Genomic DNA, 19136 nt, shown 5'->3' with positions numbered 1-19136 from the left:
ACCTTTTCCAGATAAGGAAATGGAGCCTCAGAGAAAGGCACCTCTTTGCCTGAGGAAACGACGAGGAAATTTGGCACCCGGTCTTACGTGAGGCCCCAGAATTTTCTTCAAGGCATGAGAAGATCTGCAGGCTTTGCTGGAGTCAAATCCCAATGACTACATCTGAAGTCACTTGGTGAGCTCCTCTGGGTCCTCATTGCTTCGTGGGAACAGCAGCAGCTCCCTCCAAGGGCCACACGGATGTATGGAGATGACATGCATCGGGAATGACCGGCATATGATCAGTAACAGGCAGCCCCACAGTCTCCATGGCACTCAACAGTGGAGGTGTGCTTCTCACTCACAACGGTCATCGTGGGGAAGGAAAATTGGAGCTCATCATACTCTGCCTTGCACACTTCTCTTTGAAAGTGACTCTTCAGGGGCATCTGGGTGGCTCAGTGGGTTAAAGCCTCTGCGTTTGGCTCAGGTCGAGATTCCAGGGTCCTGGGATCGAGCCCCCGCAGGGAGCCTGCTTCCCTTCCTCTCTCTTTGCCTGCCTCTCTGCCTACTTGTGATCTCTGTCTGTCAACTAAATAAATAAAATCTTAAAAAAAAAAAAAAAAAAAGAAAGTGACTCTTCACACTTCCTTGGCCACAGCGAATCCTGTAGCCATCCCCGGTGTTGATGGGATGGAAAACAGGATTGTCCCCTGGGGCTCAGAACTGGCTATTGTTACTGTAATACAGTAATGTGTCATGGTTAGTGCCCTGCCTGGCACACAGCAGGTGCTCAATAAAGGTGCACCGTTACAGGAAGAGCTGGGGGTGTGCAACAGCCAACAGCCCAGATCATGCCGCATGTTTGTGGTAATGAAGGCCCTCGGCTCTACCTTTGCCCGCCCCTCTTGCCCGCTTTCCAGCTGGAGAAAAATGACAGCAGCCCTTTCCAAAGAAGTGTTTATTCACATCTGGGGCCTCAGCAGGGCCCGAGAGGAAGTGGGCGCTAGAGGCTCCCAAGGCCCAGGGCAAGGCTTGCAAGGCAGAGCCCATTGCTCAGGAGACAGCCCAGATTGCAAATGGAGGACAGGCCATGGTAGCGGAAAAAGGTCTGGCGGAGGACACTGTACTTGGGGTCCTTCTCCCGCAGCTGGCGATAGGGGTCCGGGCCCTGGTGGCTTCCAGGTACCTCCCCGCCCAGACCCCGCTCCTTCTCCACCCTGTGCAGCGCCCACATGGCAGCTGTGGTGTGGGGCTCCAGCCAGCGGGCGTTGACAGCAGACAGTGAGAGGCTCAGGAGCATCAGGCAGAGCTGGTAGGGTGGTGGGAGGAGGACAAGGTGAGTCAGGCCAGGGAGGCAGGAAGGAAGGGTCCCAGGGAGGGTCCTCCTGCATCCTCAAAGCCCAGAGGGGGATGAGACAGCATTAGATTAGATTAAAGCTAGGCCTCGCTGTCCTTCCCCAAACCCACTCTAGAGGCCCCAAACAGAGCTCCAGCTTTCATACGCTGAAACCAGCAGCTCCCAAGGAAAGCTTCCGTCCCCATCGCCTCTATTCACCTCCTCACCCAAAACCTTCTGAGCCTTTCCTCCTCTGATACCCAGACTGGAAGTTTCCAAACACAGCCTTGTCTCCACCCTGGGCGTATCTCTCTGGCCAGAACCTCTCTTCCCCAGATTGGGACAGAGCACCATAACTGTTTCCCCCCAAAAGAGCCTAAGACAGGGCCCATCCCCTCGATGGTCCCTGCCCAGACTCCAGAAGCTGAGATTGGGCCCACAGGGAGTGAACAGAAAGTCCTTGAAGTTCTAGTTACCCCAAATCCTCTCTGTCTCTTTGGGATTATTCTTGAAACCCTTGTCTAGCCTTTCCTGCCCGCATCTGAGAAATGTAATGGGGGCAGGGGGAAGGCAGGATAGAGAAATAGGAGATGCAGAGATGGTTCCCTTCCTTGTGGCTGGGGAAATGTGTGGGGGACTGTAAATTCCCAGTCAGGCTGGTTTTTAAACAATGAGCTGGGGTCACTGCCCCAGCCTAGCTGAGTCACCACAACTTGGCAGCAGGCCCAGCCAGGGGAAAGAGAGGGAGCAGCAGCCAGCAGGGAGACACTGAGGAATAGATAGGGCTGCTAGGGATTGTTGTGCAGGCTGTGCACTGCTCAAGGGTATCCAGAGCCCAGCTTTGTATCCACCAGGAAGGTGCAGTTGCTTGTTTGTTTTTTAATTCTCACAAAGGTGTAGCCATAGGTACCCAGTGGGGTCCTGGGAACGGATGTCCAGAAGACAGTGGGGCCCAAGCCCGCATACCTGGCTGGCCTCCCAGAATGTGAGCTGAGTCCAGGCATGTTGTGAAGCCAAGATGCAGAGGTTGATGAAAGCACAGCCCATGGAGATGTGAAAGTAGAAAGGGAAGAGTTTGCTCTGCACAAGGCCAAAGGTATGTCGGGGAAGGCTTCGGAAGAGCAGGAAGCCTGTGGGGTATAGGGAACCATATGCCTGTTAGGACACTTCCAGGTCTCTTTTCATTCAAGTCTACACCCTGGGTACCCATGATGTTCAGGTGGAGGGTCCCTACCTGAGATGAAGGTCACCCACATTTGCATGCCCCAGGCCCCCGACAAGACCAGTAGATGGACCATCTTAGTCAGGCTTCCTGGATTCCCACCTTCCTCCATCTTGCAGGCCTGGGAAAGAGGCATCGGGTCTTTCAGAGTTTTACCTTTGCCCCATGGTCTTCAGCCTGTGAGCCTGCTTAAGGGCAGGGTCACAGCTAACCCAGCAGAGATAAAGGGCTACCAGCCCGGGAATGCGGGTGGGGAAGACCCAGAACAATCCTGAGACAACCTCCAACCCCACCTCTCCAAATGTCAGCCCGCAAGATCTCAGGCTCTCTGGACCCCAGCATCCAGGCCGTCTCCGAGACCCAAAAATTTCAGTTAGCCCCAGCAGCTCAAACTCGCAGCCCTGGGTATTCAGATATCCCCCCAGTGACTCCCCAAAACCAGCCCAGTGACCTAATTCTAACAGTAAAGACCCCTGGTCACATCTCGGGGTCCCAAATATCACCAGAAATATCCTCAAAACACCTCCGGACACCCCATCTAATCCTGGGAAACCCCAAATCTCATCCCGAGGACACCGACCCTGTCACTGCACCCAGACCTCAACCCTCAGCACCCTGGAGTCCGAGAACAGAAGTGCCGGGCCAGATCTCGGGGGCCGGGTGGGCTAGGCTCGCTACCTCACTCCGCTGCTCCAAGATGGGCCGCGGACTTCTTCAGTCCCCTCCCAAGCATTCATCCCGCCTCCCAGCTGAGCCCGAAGCCAATTGGATCGTAGATCAGCCGCCTCCCGTACCACCCTCTTAGATATTGACTAATCGATTAGCGGAAAACAGCCTGGAATCCCGCCCCCTAGCCTGGCTTTTATCCAATTACGCCGCGGCTCCTAAGACCTGCGGAAACAGGAAGGCGCCAATAAGGCCTTTGGCTGCATCGGCAGGGGCGGAGCTAAAATGTCAGCCCCACCCCTCTCTGTGACTACCTTTAGGCTTTGCGCGTTTTGATGCGATGGTGTCCCCACGGGATCAAATTTCAGCGTCACAGCTGGGGACTGGCTTCGCGGTCCTTGAGGGGAGAGCATGAGCAGGTGGTATGTGGTAGGTGGGGGTGGAAGGGGGTCTGGAGCCCGGCGGGCTCAGGATTCTCGCCCCGGGGGGCGGGGCTCAGATTAATGACCCCGCCCCCTTCCCCTCCAAGAATTCTCTCCGAGACCCGGGGAGAAAACACCTGACGCGGGAGGGCAGGGGGAAGGTTAAAGGGAAGAGAAGAGGCTCGACTGGGGACCTGCCTGCAGTTGGCACTCAGAAATGCATCTTCTCTTTTCCCTTTCAAGCCTCCCAGGTCTCCTCTGGTCCCATTTCCCAGGTTCTCAGTGTGACGTTAGAGGACACTTTCCCACTACTGTATGTCAGGCGCTGGCATAGGTTAATTTACTTAATCACAACAACCCAGTAAAGTGGCTAGTATGGCATTCCATTTTTAGTTGGGGACACTGAGGCATGGACAGGTTCGGTAACATGCCAACATCACACAGATGGGAAGGGGCAGAGCTAAGATTCGAACCCAGGCCACTCAGCCGGAGAGTCCCCTGGCTTAATCATCGTATTGTACTGCCTCTGGAAGTGCGGGCTTCCTGAGACACTGATTCTGGAAGGGGTAGCCCAGAACATTGCAGGCAGAAGAAAAGTTCCCTAATCATAAGACGAGTGTGAAGTGAGTGCTTAGGATGCTGCCCAGCACTCAGTGAGGTGCTCAGAAAATAAGAGCTTAAAAAATGGATTAAGGAAGATTTTACAGAGCTGAGTTTCCTCCGGTTCCCAGCCTCAGCTAGCACAGGGCTTCGACTCCAGTTCTGCTGACATTTACTAAATAGATATGCCTTGCCTCTCCTGCTCATACTCCATGGCTCCCACTTTACCTGGGGAGGCAGATCTAAATTCCCCAGTTTGGTTTTCAAGGCCTTGCTTGAGTTGACCTGCTAACCTCCTCCTGCTTCCTCTTGGACCCTACCTTCAGCCATCCTGAACTTACCAGCACACAGCATGTGGTTCCACACCTCCAAGCTTTTGTCCATGCTGTTTCCTGCCAGGAATGCCTTTCCATTAGTGCCCAGTGTTAAGATCCTTTTTTGCTTTTAGGCTCTTCTGAGGCCTCACTTTCTCCTGTGGGGGTCTCCTGGATCCTTCTCACTACCCAGCCCAGTGCCTGGGGCTGGGATCATCTTTCATCCAGCTCCTGCTCCTGCCATCACTGGGAGGCCCTGTGTTCAGGGCTGAGGCCTCTCTGGGATATTAGGGAAGGTCTGGGAGTGTCAGGACTTGGGGACTGGTCTCAGTGCAGCCCCCTGTTTCCCCTTGTTGAAGCGACCCTCTTCTGGCTGGCCTACCCCAGGACCCTGACTACTCTGTACCCTGCTACTGCTCATCTCCCTTGCCCTCCAACGGGTGTTTGCCTGCTAACGGGAAGTGTGACAAGTACTGGGGTTTGTTGAGCGGCTTCCCTGGGGCTGGGGAGCTGGGAGGGGCTGGAGTGCCCTGGGTTGGTCCTCAGAAAGCCCTCACCCCTTCATTCCCCCAACCACCCCCCCTGTTCAGGCTCTTCCTCAGACAAGACCTTGAATTATACAATTCACTGGTCCAGGACCCCAGAGCCCGAGATCGTGGGGCCAGCTGCTTCTGAGAACACAGTGCCGAGTATAGACTGGAGGCTAGAGAGGGACTTGGAGCCTCAGTCGTATGGGTCTCCCATCTTCCAGAACCCAGACTCGCGGGAGCAGTGTAATGATCAGGACCTTCTGAAGAGGCATCGCAACACCACTAAGGTCACCCCTACCCGGAAGCATCTCCCAGCCACACCACATTCTACCTCTGTGGAGCTTAAGGAGGGGACCCTGGGTTGGGGGGGGGATCTTTCTCAGGAACCCTTACGATGTGTGAATTCAGCACCCAGAACAGCACCCAACGCTCAGCCAGCCCACACTAAAAATGTCTTAAATGAATGGATGAAGGGATGGGTGGAGTGGATGTGTGATTGTGTTTCTTAGTGAGTGATACTACCTGTGATAGTTTCTGGACATGACTGCCTGTGGGTCTGTGGTTATGGCTGTGTGTCTGAGTTGAGTGTGAGTGGATGCTCTGAGGTTCTTAACCACCTGGCGTGCATGGCTGTGTCTGAGCTTGCGTGGCTGTAGTTGTGTTTCAATGCTTATGTGCGGGCTGAGACACAGGGCTCTGCAGGTGTGCTGTTGGGGGCAGCCCCCAGGTCTGCACACACAGGGGACAAACCACAAGAGTATACTTCTGACCATGTGTGGGCTAGTGGGGGAGGGGTGCACTCGGGGTCTGGGACACCCAGGACTCAGCAGACCCACTCACACCCAGCCCCCACACAGTGGGTTGGGGTGTGCGAGGAGAAGCACAGGGATGAATTTCTACTACCCACATGTCCTCCTTTCCTAGAAGCCTTTGGAGACCAACTCTTCCAAAGTCAAAGGTGAGTACCTTTTCTCCGGACAAGACTATGTTTGGAAGACCCGCTGGTTTTACCCCCACCCTCTGTCCCAGCCTGGGAGGAGCCACACCAGCCATGCCCACTTAGCCCTCCCCCAGCCTCAGCTGAGTCTTGCCCCTGACCTTGGCCCGCACTCCTGTCTCTCCCTCAACCTCAACAGCCCCCAAACCTGCCCCTAACCCCCCCCCCCCGCCCCGAGCTTCTACTGGTCTCTGACCTGACCTTGCTCCTGCCCCCACTCCTCCTCGCCTTGGCTGACCCTAACCTCTGCTCATAGTTAAGTCCACCATGATGATTCCTGACTCCCAGAAGCTCCTGCGCTGCGAACTGGAGTCACTCAAGGCCCAGCTACAGGCCCAGACCAAGGTGAGGCTCCTCTGCCCTGCCCTCGTCGACCTCTGACCCTGTTCCCCCACGCCCTGCTCCTGCCCCCAAGCTTGACCTCTTCCCCACAGGCTTTTGAGTTCCTGAACCACTCAGTGACCATGCTGGAGAAGGAGAGCTGCCTGCAGCAAATCAAGATCCAACAGCTTGAAGGTGAGGACCGGCCAGGGGTTAAAGTCAGGCTGGAGGCTGGTCCTGTTGGGGTCAGCTGGGTTAGCCCAAAGTGAAAGAAGTTGGGTGGGTCTCGGGTCAGGGTCAGGGTCAGGGTCTGGTCAGGGTCTGGTCAGGGTTAGGGCCAGCTGCATTCAAAGCTGGGCTCATGTGTGGTTGGGGCTCAGTCATGATCCCATCTAATCTGCAGAGGTGCTGAGTCCTATAAGCCGCCAGACAGAGAAGGAGGGACACAAGTGGGGTGTGGAGCAGGGACGCCAGGAGCTGTATGGGGCCCTGGCTCAAGGCCTGCAGGGGCTACAGAAGACCCTGCGTGACAGCGAGGAGGTGCAGAGGACCCGCACCACTCGCTGCCTGCAGCTGCTGGCCCAGGAGATCCGGGACAGGTGGGCGTCACCAGGAGGGCAGCCTGGAAACTGTGGGAGAGAAGGGAGGCCAAGGAGAGGGAGCCAAAGGTGGGATGTGGGATGAGACAAATGGGAGAGGCCTGAGTAAGGAGACCTGGGGGCCATGGGAGGTTTGAGGGACAAGATGGGGGGATGAGGAGGCAGTGGGGAAGTGTGGGAAGCTGGGAGGCCAGATGGCAGGAGGAAGGAGGAGGAAGACTGGAAGCTGGAGATGAGATGGGGAGGGAGGCCAGGAGATCAGGGAACTGGACGTGATATGGGAAGCTGGAGGGAGGAGAGACTGAGGTTGGCAGAGGCTGGGGAGTTTGGGAGGTCAGGGGGGCAGAAGGTGGAGAGACAGAGGCCAGACAATGAGAGGCTGAGAGAATGGGAGGCTGGAGGTCAGGAGGAGGGGACAAGGGGCTGGGAGATTGGAGGTGGGGGAGTAGAGGCAGGAGGGGCAAGGTGGACAGGCAGGTTGGGGGAGGGGACAGATCCTAGGGGGATGGGAATATGACAGTTGGAGGAGGCTTGAGGAGGCGGGTGGGTGAAAGGGAGACCAGAAGTCCAGGAAATAGAAGGCCAAAGGCTGAGCAGGGAATGTGGGTCTAGGCTGCACTGTCCCCTCAGCAAGAAGTTCCTGTGGGAGGAGCTGGAGCTGGTGCGGGAGGAGGTGACCTTCATCTATCAGAAGCTCCGTGAGTGCCTGGAGCCCACGGTCAGGAGGGGGGTCCTTCTGCTGCTCTGGCCCCCCTGAGTTCCCTTCCCCTACAGAGGCTCAGGAGGACGAGATCACAGAGAACCTGGTGAACATCGAGAGGATGCAGAAGACACAGGTGAAGTGCCGCAAGGTGAGCGGAGAGGGCGGGGACCCTATGTGAGTTGGGGACATGGGACTCTCTGCTGGCCTCCACCGTCATACTGGAGCCAGAAGGACTGGGTTCAAATCTCGGTTCTGCCACTTAGTGGCTGCGGGACTGTGGTCAAGTCACTTCACCTCTCTGGGCCTCAGTTTCCTCATCCATATAGTGGGTCTGAGCAGCTGCATGGACTGCGTGCTAAACACTTTGAGGGCCACCTGACATATCATCGGTGCTAAATAAGGGTCGCTTTTCACCATTCTGATTCTTACCACTGTTGTCTCACACACACTTCCTACCCCGGGCCTTAGGTCCTGACCAAGATGAAGCAGCAGGGGTATGAGACATCCAACTGGCCGGAGACCGAGGAGGTGCCACCCGGAGGCAGTGGCTCCTGGAGGGATGACCTCCAAAAGGAGCTGAGTGACATATGGTGATGCCCCGCCCCCACTCTAACCTCTGACTCCTGACCTTCAACTGCCTTACCTTCCCACCAATCAGATCCAGCGGTGACTACCAGAACTGGAACCCACCCGAGTCCAGGCCTCCATCTCCCCCTGGGACTCACCTCCACCACCATCACCCCCTCCTGCCCCTGGTCCCCGCCATGCCTCTCCCCCCCGCCCAGGACCCCCAGCTCCCGGTCTCCCTGCAGGTCCGCTGTGCACGTGCTGCAGAACTCCTTTGATGGCCTCATGTCCTCTGGGGGCTGCCCCAGGGCCTTGAACCTCAAGGGTGAGGGGGGATGAGGTGCACTCTGGGCTGTGGGGGGGTCATTCTCCAGTTTCACACATGGCGGTCATGTTCAGAGGCTATATTTGGGGGTCACATCTGTTGGGGTGTTTTGGGTCCCATTAAGATTGGCCCGGGGTCGCTCAAGGTCACTGGGATCTTTTTAAAGGATCTGTGCAGTCAAATTCAAGGGTCCCTGAGGTCGTCATACTTTGGTATCACCTTGGGTCACATTCAAGTGACATAAGGGACACCTGCCCCTGATCACGATGCCACTCAAGGGTCACATTCAGGGTTTGTGGGTGAAAGGCCAGAATTGCACCTGTCGCTCCTGCAGGCTACAGGGGGCACCAAGGCCTGAGCCCTCTGCTCCCCTCCTGGGACTCAGACTCAGACTCAGACCAGGACCGTTCCCAGCCACTGTTCATCAAAAGCCACTCCTTCCCATCTGGTACGGAACCTCCCCTGTCCTACCCCACCCTTCCTCTCCTGGCTTGCCCTCCAGTGCCACAGAAGGACCCTTGAAGCTCCCAACCTGGGCATCTGCTCCCTGATTTCCAGCCCTGGGGTCCTCGGGACTAAGCTGGGCCCTGACCCACTCTCTCTCCACAGCCTGAGCAGCCGGGACTGCTCTCCCTGAAGACCCCCTCCAGAGAGAAAATAAACTAGCCAAGACCCTCATCCACCTGTGGACTGTTGCTCCTGCTGCTTCCTGTGCTTGAGAATGACCACCCTCACACCCAGTTTCCTTTCTAGGTTGGGAAGGGTGTGGGGACCCCAGATGCTGTTCAGAATGTGTAGGCTTCGGGTCAGGGGACAGTGTGAGGCCAAATTTAATAACAACAAGGTCAGGGGTCAGTCTGTCCAGATATGAGGATCCAGAAGGCCCTGGCGCTCTAGTCTACTGCCCCAAAGGGGAAACTGAGGCACAGGGAGGGAGGGTCGAGGTCCAGGGTCACGCTCGCACCCTGCCCTCCTCCTCCCCTCAGCGCCTCCACCGCCTGGTTCTCCCTCAACCGGCATCCTTCATTCCCTCCCAAATTTGTCCTAACCCTCTCCGGCCCCACCGAGAGCAACAGAGGCCCCGCCCCGGACCATGCTAATGAAACGCCGCGAGTCCCCGCCCGACTGGGTTATGCAAATGAAGCGCCAGGAGGCCCCGCCCCTCGCCCCTCCGCTGAGTCTGCGCGGCGCTGCCGGGCCGACGGCGTCTCCCATCTCCGTGTCCGCCCGCGGGGCCTGCGGTCCGTCAGTTCGTCCTGTCGCCCGGGTGACGTCTAAGCGGAGCGGGGGCTCAGACCGTGACAGCCTCGACCCGGTGAGGGAGAGGGGCTTGGGGCGCTCCCGGCATCCCCTCTCGCGGGCTACCGACCCTCGGTCTGTATGGTTCGGCCAGGGTTCGGCTCCTGCGGGTCGGGTCCCTTGTGGGTCCGGCGCAGGGAGGGGGAAGGGAGGCAGTGAGCTGGGGCTTGAGAACCGGCCTCGGGGAGGGGAGCGTGGAGATGGGGACCCCGGGCCGGAGAAGCCAAGCGGCAGGTGGTGAGGGTGACTGTGATTGTGTGCTTGTCATTTTGTGTCAGTGTGTGGTTGTGTAACTGTGATTGTGTGGCTCTGGGGATGCCTGTGTGGTGGATGGTCTGTGTGGTGGATGTGTGACTCTCCTGTGGCTGTCATTGTGTGGCTGTCATCACGGGTGTCACTCTGAGGGTGTGTGTGGCTGTGTTGTTGTGACTGCTATCCCTGTGACTGTGTGGGGCTGTCTCAGTGTCTGTACAGTTGTGTGCATATGACTGCCATTGTGTGTTCCTTCTGATGGTGTGTGGGGGCCCATTTCTATGTCTCAGTGTGTGGCTGTGATCATGCGCCTTTCTTGTGTGGCTCGGTGTGCAAATCCGTGTCGCGGTCCACGTATGTGCCCTTGTGTGGCCATGTGGCTGAGCTCGTGGATGACATCGTCTCTCCTGTGAGTGTCAATGTGGCTGAGACACTGTGAATGTGTATGGCTGTTGCTGAGTGCCTGGTAATTGGGGGTGTGACACCGTGACCGGTTTATGACCCCCATTGTGTGTGGTGACTCTTTTTGATGTAACTCTTCCCTGTGTTGGCAGCCCTGAGGCTCTGTCCCTGGTGATAGGGGGGTGAGCGCTGGTGTGGGGCTCTATGCGGGGCTGTGAAGTGTTTGAAGGACCTCCCCTTGTGTCCCTGTGACTGTGTGTGTGTCGGGGGGGGAGTTGTTTGATCTGTGTGGGTGTCTGTGACAGGCCGTGTGCACACTGTGCCATGTGTGTGAGTGTACAGTTGTGTGTTGTGGGTGTTGGGCACCTGTCTGAATGAGCAGGCCTGTCTTGTTCACCACCAGCAAAGTGCCTGTAACCTAGCAGGCACTGGGTCCTTGTTGGTGGGATGGACAAATTCTGTACTCTTTCTGTGTGTGTGTGTGTGGTGGTGGTTGGGATGGAGGCCGTGGCTGAGTTGTATACTCTAGGGATGCCGGCATGTGTGATTGTGTCTCTGGAAGGGTGAGGGGCCGTGGCCACGTGGGCATCTGAGATCTCTGGTGACCCTCGCCCCGCATGTCACACTGCAGAGCAAGCTGCGTGGATGGGGCACTGGACCCAGAGTGCCTACCCTCACCTTCCTGGGCCTCAGTTTCCACATCTGTGCAATGGGGTTGACCATCCCTGCCCTGCTGGCCGCCAGGAGCGGCTGTGAGTCTGTGGGTGTGGCGGAGGCCTGTGGGAAGCCATAGGGCCCTTTCACAGGTGAGGTCAGCCTGGGAGAATGGGTCGAGCAGGTGTGGCTCTGTTGGCCCCTCAGTGCTGGGGACTGAGGTTCGATTGGGGGAAGAGGAGGCTCATGGGGAGAAGATAGCCCCCTTGTGAGACAGCGAGGCAGACAGTCTGGGAGGAGGGGAAGAAGGGGAAGCATCTGGGATCGGAGGGCCTGGCCATCAGCCCAAACCAGTCAGGCACAGCCCATGGGGACAAGAGAGAGGAGCCCCTGTGGGCCATGGGGAAAGGGACTCAGAGGAGGAACTTGGTGGGGGTGGGGGACACAGAGCATGGGGTCCCTTATAAAGTATTTGAGGAAAGAGGATGGGGTCCCCTAAAAACCCATGGGGGTGAGAACCCTTCTAAGTGGGCCCTTCTCTGTGGGGGAGGGGTCCCATTAAGCTGGAGAAGTCTCTTCCAAGGACTGAGGGGAGGTGACCTGTGTGGTAGGAAGGAGAGACCCTCCTAAAAGGCATGAGGTCTGAATCTCCTGTGTGGGCTGTTGGGGGAGAAAACCACTGTAGAGCCTCTGGGATCCGGGCAGGGGATGGGCCGAGCTGCTTGTGTCGGGAGGCCTCCAAAGGGCAGGATCCTAGACATTCAGAGTCATGGCCAGAAGGCACAGCGGGTGGAACCAGGGCTCCTTTGTAGTAGTTCTGGGGCGGGGGTGGCGGTGGGGGTCATGGTGTGGCCAGAGGACTCTACGCAGGCAGGTGACCAGAGCCTCCCCCAGGCCCCGCCCTGGCGGTCCCATTCCCTTCCCACGTCCACAGGCCCAGCCTTCACCATGGCGGGAGGGAGACCTCAATCGAAGAGGAGTTTCTCCATCATTCCCTGCTTTGTCTTCGTGGAGGTGAGAAACCCAGTAACTCTCCCCCCCCGCCCCCCGCCCGTCTGCACCCCAGACTTGCTCCCAGACCCTCAGCGGGGAGGAGGCGCGTTCAGAGGTGACACTCCCAGAGTTCCAAGCCCGCTCTGTCCACACTTAGCGCAGAACTCTGGGTACCTCCCATCCCCTCTTGAGCTTCAACTTCCTTGGCTGTCCAAAAGGCGTCATCAGAGTCCCTTTCTCCTAGGGCAGTTATGAAGGTAAGAGATATTAATTCACGGAAGGGGTTTAGTATGATGTCCTGCCCCCAGTAAGGATTGTACTTTTGGGAGCTGCCAGCACTTCTGCCAGTAGTAGTATCTTTTCCTCTGTTGGTCTGTGTTCTCCCTCCCCACTAGCCCCTCTCTCTGGTCTGAGCCCTGGCCCAGTCCCCACTCACCCTCCCCCATCCTATCTCCTCTCTCCTTTCCATTCTACTAGTCCCTTCTCTTTCTCTTCTCCTCACCCCTACCTTGCCTTCTCTTTCCGTTTCTTTCTCTTTGTGTCTCCCAGGTCCAGACCACTCCCAGCTTCTCTCTGTCGCTCCCACTCTTTGTATCTCCCCCAGTCTTGATCTCTGTGTCTCTCCTCCCCATCTCGGTCTCTCTCCATCTCTGTGTCTCTCGCCACGGCCCCAGCCTGGACCTGACCTTGTCTCTTCTCTCTCTGTCCCCCTGCCATGACTGGGTGGCAGTCAGTGCTTCTGGGCATCGTGGTCCTGCTTGCTTACCGCCTGGAGTTCACGGACACCTTCCCCGTACACACCCAGGGGTTCTTCTGCTATGACAGTACCTATGCCAAGCCTTACCCGGGGCCTGAGGCTGCGAGCCGAGTACCTCCTGCACTCATCTATGCCCTGGTCACTGCTGGGCCCACCCTCACGGTGAGACTGGGGGTAGCCTTGGTCAGACCCAGATGGCAGGAGGGCCAGGTGGAGGTGGGTGGAGGGTTGGCTTTGAAGGCCAGGAAGACCCCCCCTTGATCTTGCCCACAGATCCTGCTGGGGGAGCTGGCGCGCGCCTTTTTCCCCGCGCCACCCTCAGCCATCCCCATCATCGGGGAGAGCACCATCGTGTCGGGGGCCTGCTGCCGCTTCAGCCCCCCACTGCGGAGGCTGGTCCGCTTCCTGGGTGAGTGATGCAGCCAGGGGGTCAGCTATGCAAAGGAGGTACGGGCCAGGTTCAGCCATAATAAGAATTTTACGGGGAAGAGGGCCTAGAACTGCCATGATGATGACCTCGTGAGGCAAAGAGGGTTGTGGGTAAGGCCAGGCACCATGGAGGTTCTAGGCACAGAGGAAGGTCTGAGCCAAACATGGTGGCAAATGTCAGGGCCCCAGATTGCTACAAGGAGAGGATCAAGGCAGAAAATGGGGACACGGGCCCAGGCCAGAGACCAGCCCAACCTTTATCCCATCCCAAGCAGGAGGATGAGAGCCCGGTTTGGGGTCCCAGCCACAATGAGTGGCCGTGGTGTAGTAGAAGGGCAGAGCTCATCCAAAATGGTGGTCCCTGTGACAAGAGGACTGGAGCTCTAGCTCTGGCTGATTGTTGATCCAGGGAAAAAGTGATCAATTCAATAACAGTGAGCCCAGGGCAGGTGTATAAAGAGGCCTAGAAATACCACCAGGATGGTCTTCGGAGATTTCAGGCGTGAGCCCAGTCCTGATGTCATGCTACTGAGGGGTCCTAGCCCAACTATATTGGGGTTCCAGGGGAGGACCCACTCCTGAGATGGTAGTAATCTAAAGGGGACAGAAGCAAGAGGCTCAGGGTGCCATCACGTTCGTCCCAAGGGGGGAGGACGTTGGCCCAGCGATAATGGGATATGGCTTTAGGGGGATTCACAGCTGTGCTTTAATGATGGTCATAGGAACAAGGCGCCGGGATGAGCCATAGGGGCTCACAGGAGGAGGGCCCTGGGGTATCAGGGGCCCAGCACAAACTCCCTCTCCCACTTCACCCCCAGGGGTCTACTCCTTCGGCCTCTTCACCACGACCATCTTCGCCAACGCGGGGCAGGTGGTGACCGGTAACCCTACGCCGCACTTCCTGTCGGTGTGCCGCCCCAACTACACGGCCCTGGGCTGCCCACCGCCCTCGCCCGACCGGCCAGGGCCTGACCGCTTTGTCACCGACCAGGGTGCCTGTGCCGGCAGCCCCAGCCTGGTGGCCGCTGCGCGCCGTGCCTTCCCCTGCAAGGATGCCGCCCTTTGCGCCTATGCGGTCACCTACACAGCGGTGAGCCCCAGAATAGGGGCACAAAAGTGGGAGGGGGGTGGCCAGTGGGCAGGAGGCCACTCTGGACTGGAACCTCTGATTCCTTCCCAGGGTAAAGTCACACCCCAGTGCTGTGACACTGCCCTGAGGGTGGTCCCACTCTTGGGCAGGACGTTCCGCAGACTGCCTCTTTTGGGTCTGGCCACGCCCCCTGGCCCGGGAATGCCACACCCAAGGGAGGTTGTTGGCTCCGCCCCGTGGGACCAAAACACTGTTCCTGGAGCCCTGTACTCCATTCCCGGGAGCCTAGCCATGTCCCCATGATGCTACAGGTCCCTAAATTTTGGCTGGGAGACTGGGCGGGTGGGCTTTCAATTGTCCCCTGGAGCCTGGGAGGGAGGACCCTCCCTCAACCTCCCCATCCCGCTTTGTCCTTGCCCTTTCTAGATCTGGCCACGCCCCCGGCTTGACCCACTGGGACTTCCTCTGTCCCCAGCTTTTCCTTGGCTCGCACCTCCTGTTGCTTTGCCTCCTTTTTTCTGGCGTCCGGGGACTAACTAGTTTCTATTCTTGTCAGTGGATCCCTGGGGTTTGGGGGTTCCACCTCCTGGAGTTCCTGGACCTGCCCCCTTGGGCCTTGACTCCACGCTCTGGTTCTGACGCGGTGGGCTAACCTAGCAAGCATCTTTCTCCATCTGTGACTGGTCCTGGGGAGACCTGGGCCCCAGACTCTGTCCACCGCTCTTTGGTGTCCTGACCACACCCCTATCCCTGAAAGGGCCTGCTGGGAGTTCACGACTCCATCCTCGAACTCCTGTCCCCCTGGCTCCGTAGCTCCTGGCCACAGCCTCTAGCCCCAGTGCCATTCCCAGGGGTTGTGGCCACGCCCTCCGGCCCGGAAGGCGGTAGCCACCTGCCATGCGTCCCCCTGACTGGTCTGGCTCCCACAGATGTACGTGACTCTCGTGTTCCGCGTGAAGGGCTCCCGCCTGGTCAAACCCTCGCTCTGCCTGGCCCTGCTGTGCCCCGCCTTCCTGGTGGGCGTGGTCCGCGTGGCCGAGTACCGCAACCACTGGTCCGACGTGCTGGCCGGCTTCCTGACAGGCGCCGCCATCGCAACATTTCTGGTGAGCCACCTTGCCATCCATTCCAGTATGGGAGACCCTCTATGAGCTTTCTGACCCAAGAAGCTGGACCGCACGATAGTGAAGGGTGTGTACTCTGTGTGGCCTTGGGCGAGTCCCTTTACCTTACCCTGCCTGGATGTTTTCATCTGTGAAATGGGATGGCAGGACCAGGGTATGTAGAGTGAGGTCCTTGCTTTGAGTGCAGAATTTGAAGGCCCACTGAAACACTGAGTAATCAAGCTAAATAATGTCTTAATGACATACTTTTTAAAAACCAAAAGTAGGGACGCCTGGGTGGCTCAGTTGGCTAACTCGCTGCCTTCAGCGCAGGTCATGATCCCAGGGTCCTGGGATCGAGTCCCACAACGGGCTCCTTGCTCAGCGGGGAGCCTGCTTCTCTCTTTGCCTCTGCCTGCCACTCTGCCTGCTTGTGTGCGCACTCTCTCTCTCTCTGACAAATAAATAAACAAAATAAAATCTTAAAACAAAACAAAACAAAAACCGAAATTAATGCAACAACATGTGATGTCCAAAATACCGAAAACGTAAAAGACAGAACCAGATCCTGCCTTCGCACCACTTGGCCTTACTTGCCTCACCCTGTCATGGCCTGTGGAATAGATAATAATAGTACCTACCTCTTAGTAAGGTGGAAAGAACAGTGCTTGGCACATAAATGTATTGGAAAATGTTAACTGAAAACCTGAGCCTCGGTTTCCTTATCTGAAAAATGGGGATGACATTTATGCCACTCCTACATTATTGGCTTCAGGCCTCAACATGCCCCTCTCACTCTGTCCCAGGTCACATGTGTCGTACACAACTTCCAGAGCCGGCGGCCCTCTGGCCGAAGGCTCTCCCCCTGGGAGGACCTGGGCCAAGCCCCCACCATGGACAGCCCCCTCGAAAAGTTAAGTGTGGCCCAGGTAAGGGGGGCCGGGGTCTGCTCCCGGCTGGAGAGGGTGGTAGGTGGAAGGGGACCAAGGAGGCAGGAAGTCAGGCAAGAGGTGGGGGTCTCCAGGCCTTGGGGAGGTAGAGGGATTACTTGTCTTTGTGGATCTTGGTCCTGGGGGACAGTCACACAAAATAGAAGGGTGTGTTTTGATTAATCCGGAAAACTCTAGGTCTTTCCCACAAGCTCTCTGCCTGATGAGCCCCTCATGGCTGTGGCCAGTGGGGCCCAGGGGGCCACTAGCCCCTTCCCTCTGCCTCTTTGTCTCAGGAACCCGAAGCCTGCAGGCCGCATTCGACACCGGCACGGCTCACCCCATCCAGTGAGTGTCGAGGGAGTGGGGGGATAACCGGGGGGACTTCCAGGTCAAAGTCACTGCCACAGAGGTCTCGCCTATGCTCTCGTGGCCCCCTCCCAAGCTTTCTGATCCCCTGACCTCTGACCCTGACCCCCAGAGTCGCAGAACTGTGCCCGCCGTGGCCACCTGATCCCCAGCTGCGTGTCCTCCAGGGCTCCAGCCATGTGTTCGTCGCCCCGTGTGCCCCGCCCTCGATTGAGGTCTGAGCCGACGCCCCTGCCCCTGCCCCTGCCCCTGCCAGCACCAACCCCCAGCCAGGGCCCCTCACCCTCCTCCCCCGGGCCTGGGGGGCCGGGTGGGGGCGGTGGACGTGGTCGGAAGTTGCTGCTACCCACGCCCCTGCTTCGGGACCTGTACACCCTTAGCGGACTCTATCCCTCCCCCTTCCACCGGGACAACTTCAGCCCTTACCTGTTTGCCAGCCGTGACCACCTGTTGTGAGGCCCCATGCCCTCCCAGAATCTGCCAGGCCCCCTTTCCTTCCCCGCCACATGTGTGGGTGCGTGTGCCATGTGAGTGCCAAAGCCCTCTGTGCACAAACCAGCCCGGCCTAGGCATTAGAGGCTGGCTGGAAGGACATTTGGGGGGCCCCCTGCCTCTCTTGCCCTCTGGGACACCCAAGTGGGCATTACTGGGAGGTGGGCCGTTGCCCCTAGGATTACTCTTTAAGGGCCAAAACCTGACCCCATTGGCCACTGCTCAGCCAATGGGAGCCCCCGGTTCTAAAATTTCTACTTAAAAGTAGTTTACTCTAGCCAGTGGGAGCCTCCCCTCATGTCTTAGAATCCTCAGGCAAGAGGGTAACTCCAGTTAGTGTTCAGCGTCTGAACAACCAATAGGAGTCCTTGGTTTTCAGAATTTCTAGGATGGGTGGGTATGATTCCAGTCAATGGGGGACCGCCAATGTCTAAGGACAAGCAAAGAAGAGGGAGATGGGGTCATCCTTTGTCATCGGGTCCTCTCTCAGATTCAGAGAGTCCAGCTGGAGCATGGGGGGCAGGCTCCCCCATGGCAGGGTCCTTGGGGCACCCCTTCCTCTCTTAGCCCCTCCCCCATTTGCAAACTCTCACTCAGTCCCTCCTAACTCCCAACTTATACAGGGCTTGCCCCAGTTCAGAGGTTTTGGGGTTCAGGGTGCTGTCTCCCCTTGTCTGTGCCCAGATCACCCCAAACCCTTCTGTTATTAGGGCTATGGGAGGAGACTTTTTTTTGCCTTGGAATCTGCCCTTGTTCTTTTCACTGCCCCCCATCCCGGGCCCCAGCCTCCTGCAGATGTGCCATCATGGGGGGTATGGGTGGAGCAGAGAGGGCTCCCCTGCCCCAGGCAGCCAAAGGCAGTGGGCAGAGGAGACACTGCCCCCCTTTCCTGCCCCCTCCTTATCTTTAATAAAGACCTGTTTGTAACAGAAGTGTGGCCACCTGCCTTCCTCCTCCCCCAGGTGTTGGGGTGTAGAAGAATTTAATCATTGGTATGTAGCCAAGGTGAGACTGGGAGTGTGTTTATTGTCACAGTGGATCTGAAAGTGATTATGGAAAAGCAGTGTGGGGTCATTGAGCCAGCGACTTTAAATCGTGGCTCAGCATTTCCTGGTTGCATGTTGCATGACCTCGGGAAAGTTAATTAACCTCTCTGTTCTATTGTTTCCTTATCTGTCAAATGCAGACAGCACCACAAGCTACATGTAAGGCACAAAAACACCTAGTGACGGGCCTCACGTGACTGTCTCCTCCAGGCACCTAGCCTGTTTCTGACTATGGCCTGGGTGCTGAGGACACAGGGAATAGGGTGAAGGCACTAGGAGCCCCCATGCCAACCCCCTAGCTGCATGGATGGGAGCAAGGGTTCTACTTGTGACATCGTGCTGAGACACAACCCTTGAGGACCCAGTGGAAACCGGGAGGCATGAAGGCACAGACTTCCTCACAACTCCACCATGGCTCTGAAGGGCTTCCAACAGGCCACTTGGGGCATGGAGTCATTCAGGAACTGGGAAGGTGTTCTCTGCTTCCCTCTCCTCCATTCTATTCATTCATTCAGCGAACACTATGGATCACCTACTGTGTGCCAGGTGCTGCATTGTAGGCACAGGGGCTGTAGCAATGAACAGAACGGACACAAATTTCTGCATCAGGGGGCTAACACTCTAATACATGAGACAGACAACAAGATAAATAAAATAGATACAGAGTCACAATTCCAAATTCCAAAAAGGTCTGAAAAGCAAAATTGTTTCATAACCCATTTGTGGCAAAACCTGGC

The 19136-nt window shown here is 57.3% G+C and overlaps 3 protein-coding genes across 8 annotated transcripts; 2 read left to right on the top strand and 1 right to left on the bottom strand.

The window, feature by feature from the left end:
* Positions 1 to 925: 925 nt before the first annotated feature.
* Positions 926 to 3470, bottom strand: TMEM205 (transmembrane protein 205). 4 transcript variants are annotated; one of them, XM_080812648.1, is made up of 4 exons: positions 3219 to 3470; positions 2553 to 2661; positions 2285 to 2448; positions 926 to 1291 (listed from the first exon to the last, which is right to left on the bottom strand). In XM_080812648.1, the coding sequence occupies exons 2-4, from the start codon at positions 2650 to 2652 to the stop codon at positions 986 to 988; spliced, it is 570 nt and encodes a 189-aa protein (XP_080668774.1). In that variant the 5' UTR covers positions 2653 to 2661; positions 3219 to 3470; the 3' UTR covers positions 926 to 985. The 4 variants fall into 4 exon arrangements, with proteins under 4 accessions (XP_080668774.1, XP_080668773.1, XP_080668775.1 ...); XM_080812647.1 differs by having other exon boundaries at positions 3121 to 3273; XM_080812649.1 differs by having other exon boundaries at positions 3155 to 3273.
* A 32-nt stretch (positions 3471 to 3502) lies between these two features.
* CCDC159 (coiled-coil domain containing 159) lies at positions 3503 to 9319 on the top strand. Of its 2 annotated transcripts, none has more exons than XM_080812624.1 (13): positions 3503 to 3628; positions 4902 to 5020; positions 5133 to 5359; positions 5997 to 6030; positions 6326 to 6414; positions 6504 to 6585; positions 6794 to 6989; positions 7620 to 7687; positions 7764 to 7840; positions 8161 to 8282; positions 8505 to 8584; positions 8919 to 9032; positions 9194 to 9319. In XM_080812624.1, exons 1-13 carry the CDS (start codon positions 3618 to 3620, stop codon positions 9196 to 9198), a joined length of 1224 nt encoding a protein of 407 aa, XP_080668750.1. In that variant the 5' UTR covers positions 3503 to 3617; the 3' UTR covers positions 9199 to 9319. The 2 variants fall into 2 exon arrangements, with proteins under 2 accessions (XP_080668750.1, XP_080668749.1); XM_080812623.1 differs by having other exon boundaries at positions 7602 to 7687.
* A 2807-nt stretch (positions 9320 to 12126) lies between these two features.
* PLPPR2 (phospholipid phosphatase related 2) lies at positions 12127 to 18277 on the top strand. Of its 2 annotated transcripts, none has more exons than XM_080813955.1 (8): positions 12127 to 12205; positions 12915 to 13103; positions 13215 to 13350; positions 14189 to 14460; positions 15390 to 15566; positions 16370 to 16492; positions 16789 to 16840; positions 16974 to 18277. In XM_080813955.1, exons 1-8 carry the CDS (start codon positions 12140 to 12142, stop codon positions 17315 to 17317), a joined length of 1359 nt encoding a protein of 452 aa, XP_080670081.1. In that variant the 5' UTR covers positions 12127 to 12139; the 3' UTR covers positions 17318 to 18277. The 2 variants fall into 2 exon arrangements, with proteins under 2 accessions (XP_080670081.1, XP_080670082.1); XM_080813956.1 differs by having other exon boundaries at positions 16370 to 16476; positions 16974 to 17102.
* The last annotated feature ends 859 nt before the right edge of the window (positions 18278 to 19136 follow it).

Source organism: Martes martes, assembly GCF_963455335.1.
Source record: "Martes martes genome assembly, chromosome: 1".
NCBI lineage: Eukaryota > Metazoa > Chordata > Mammalia > Carnivora > Mustelidae > Martes > Martes martes.
The sequence above is the reverse complement of the archived record's forward strand: the minus strand, read 5'-3'. Positions and strand labels throughout refer to the sequence as shown.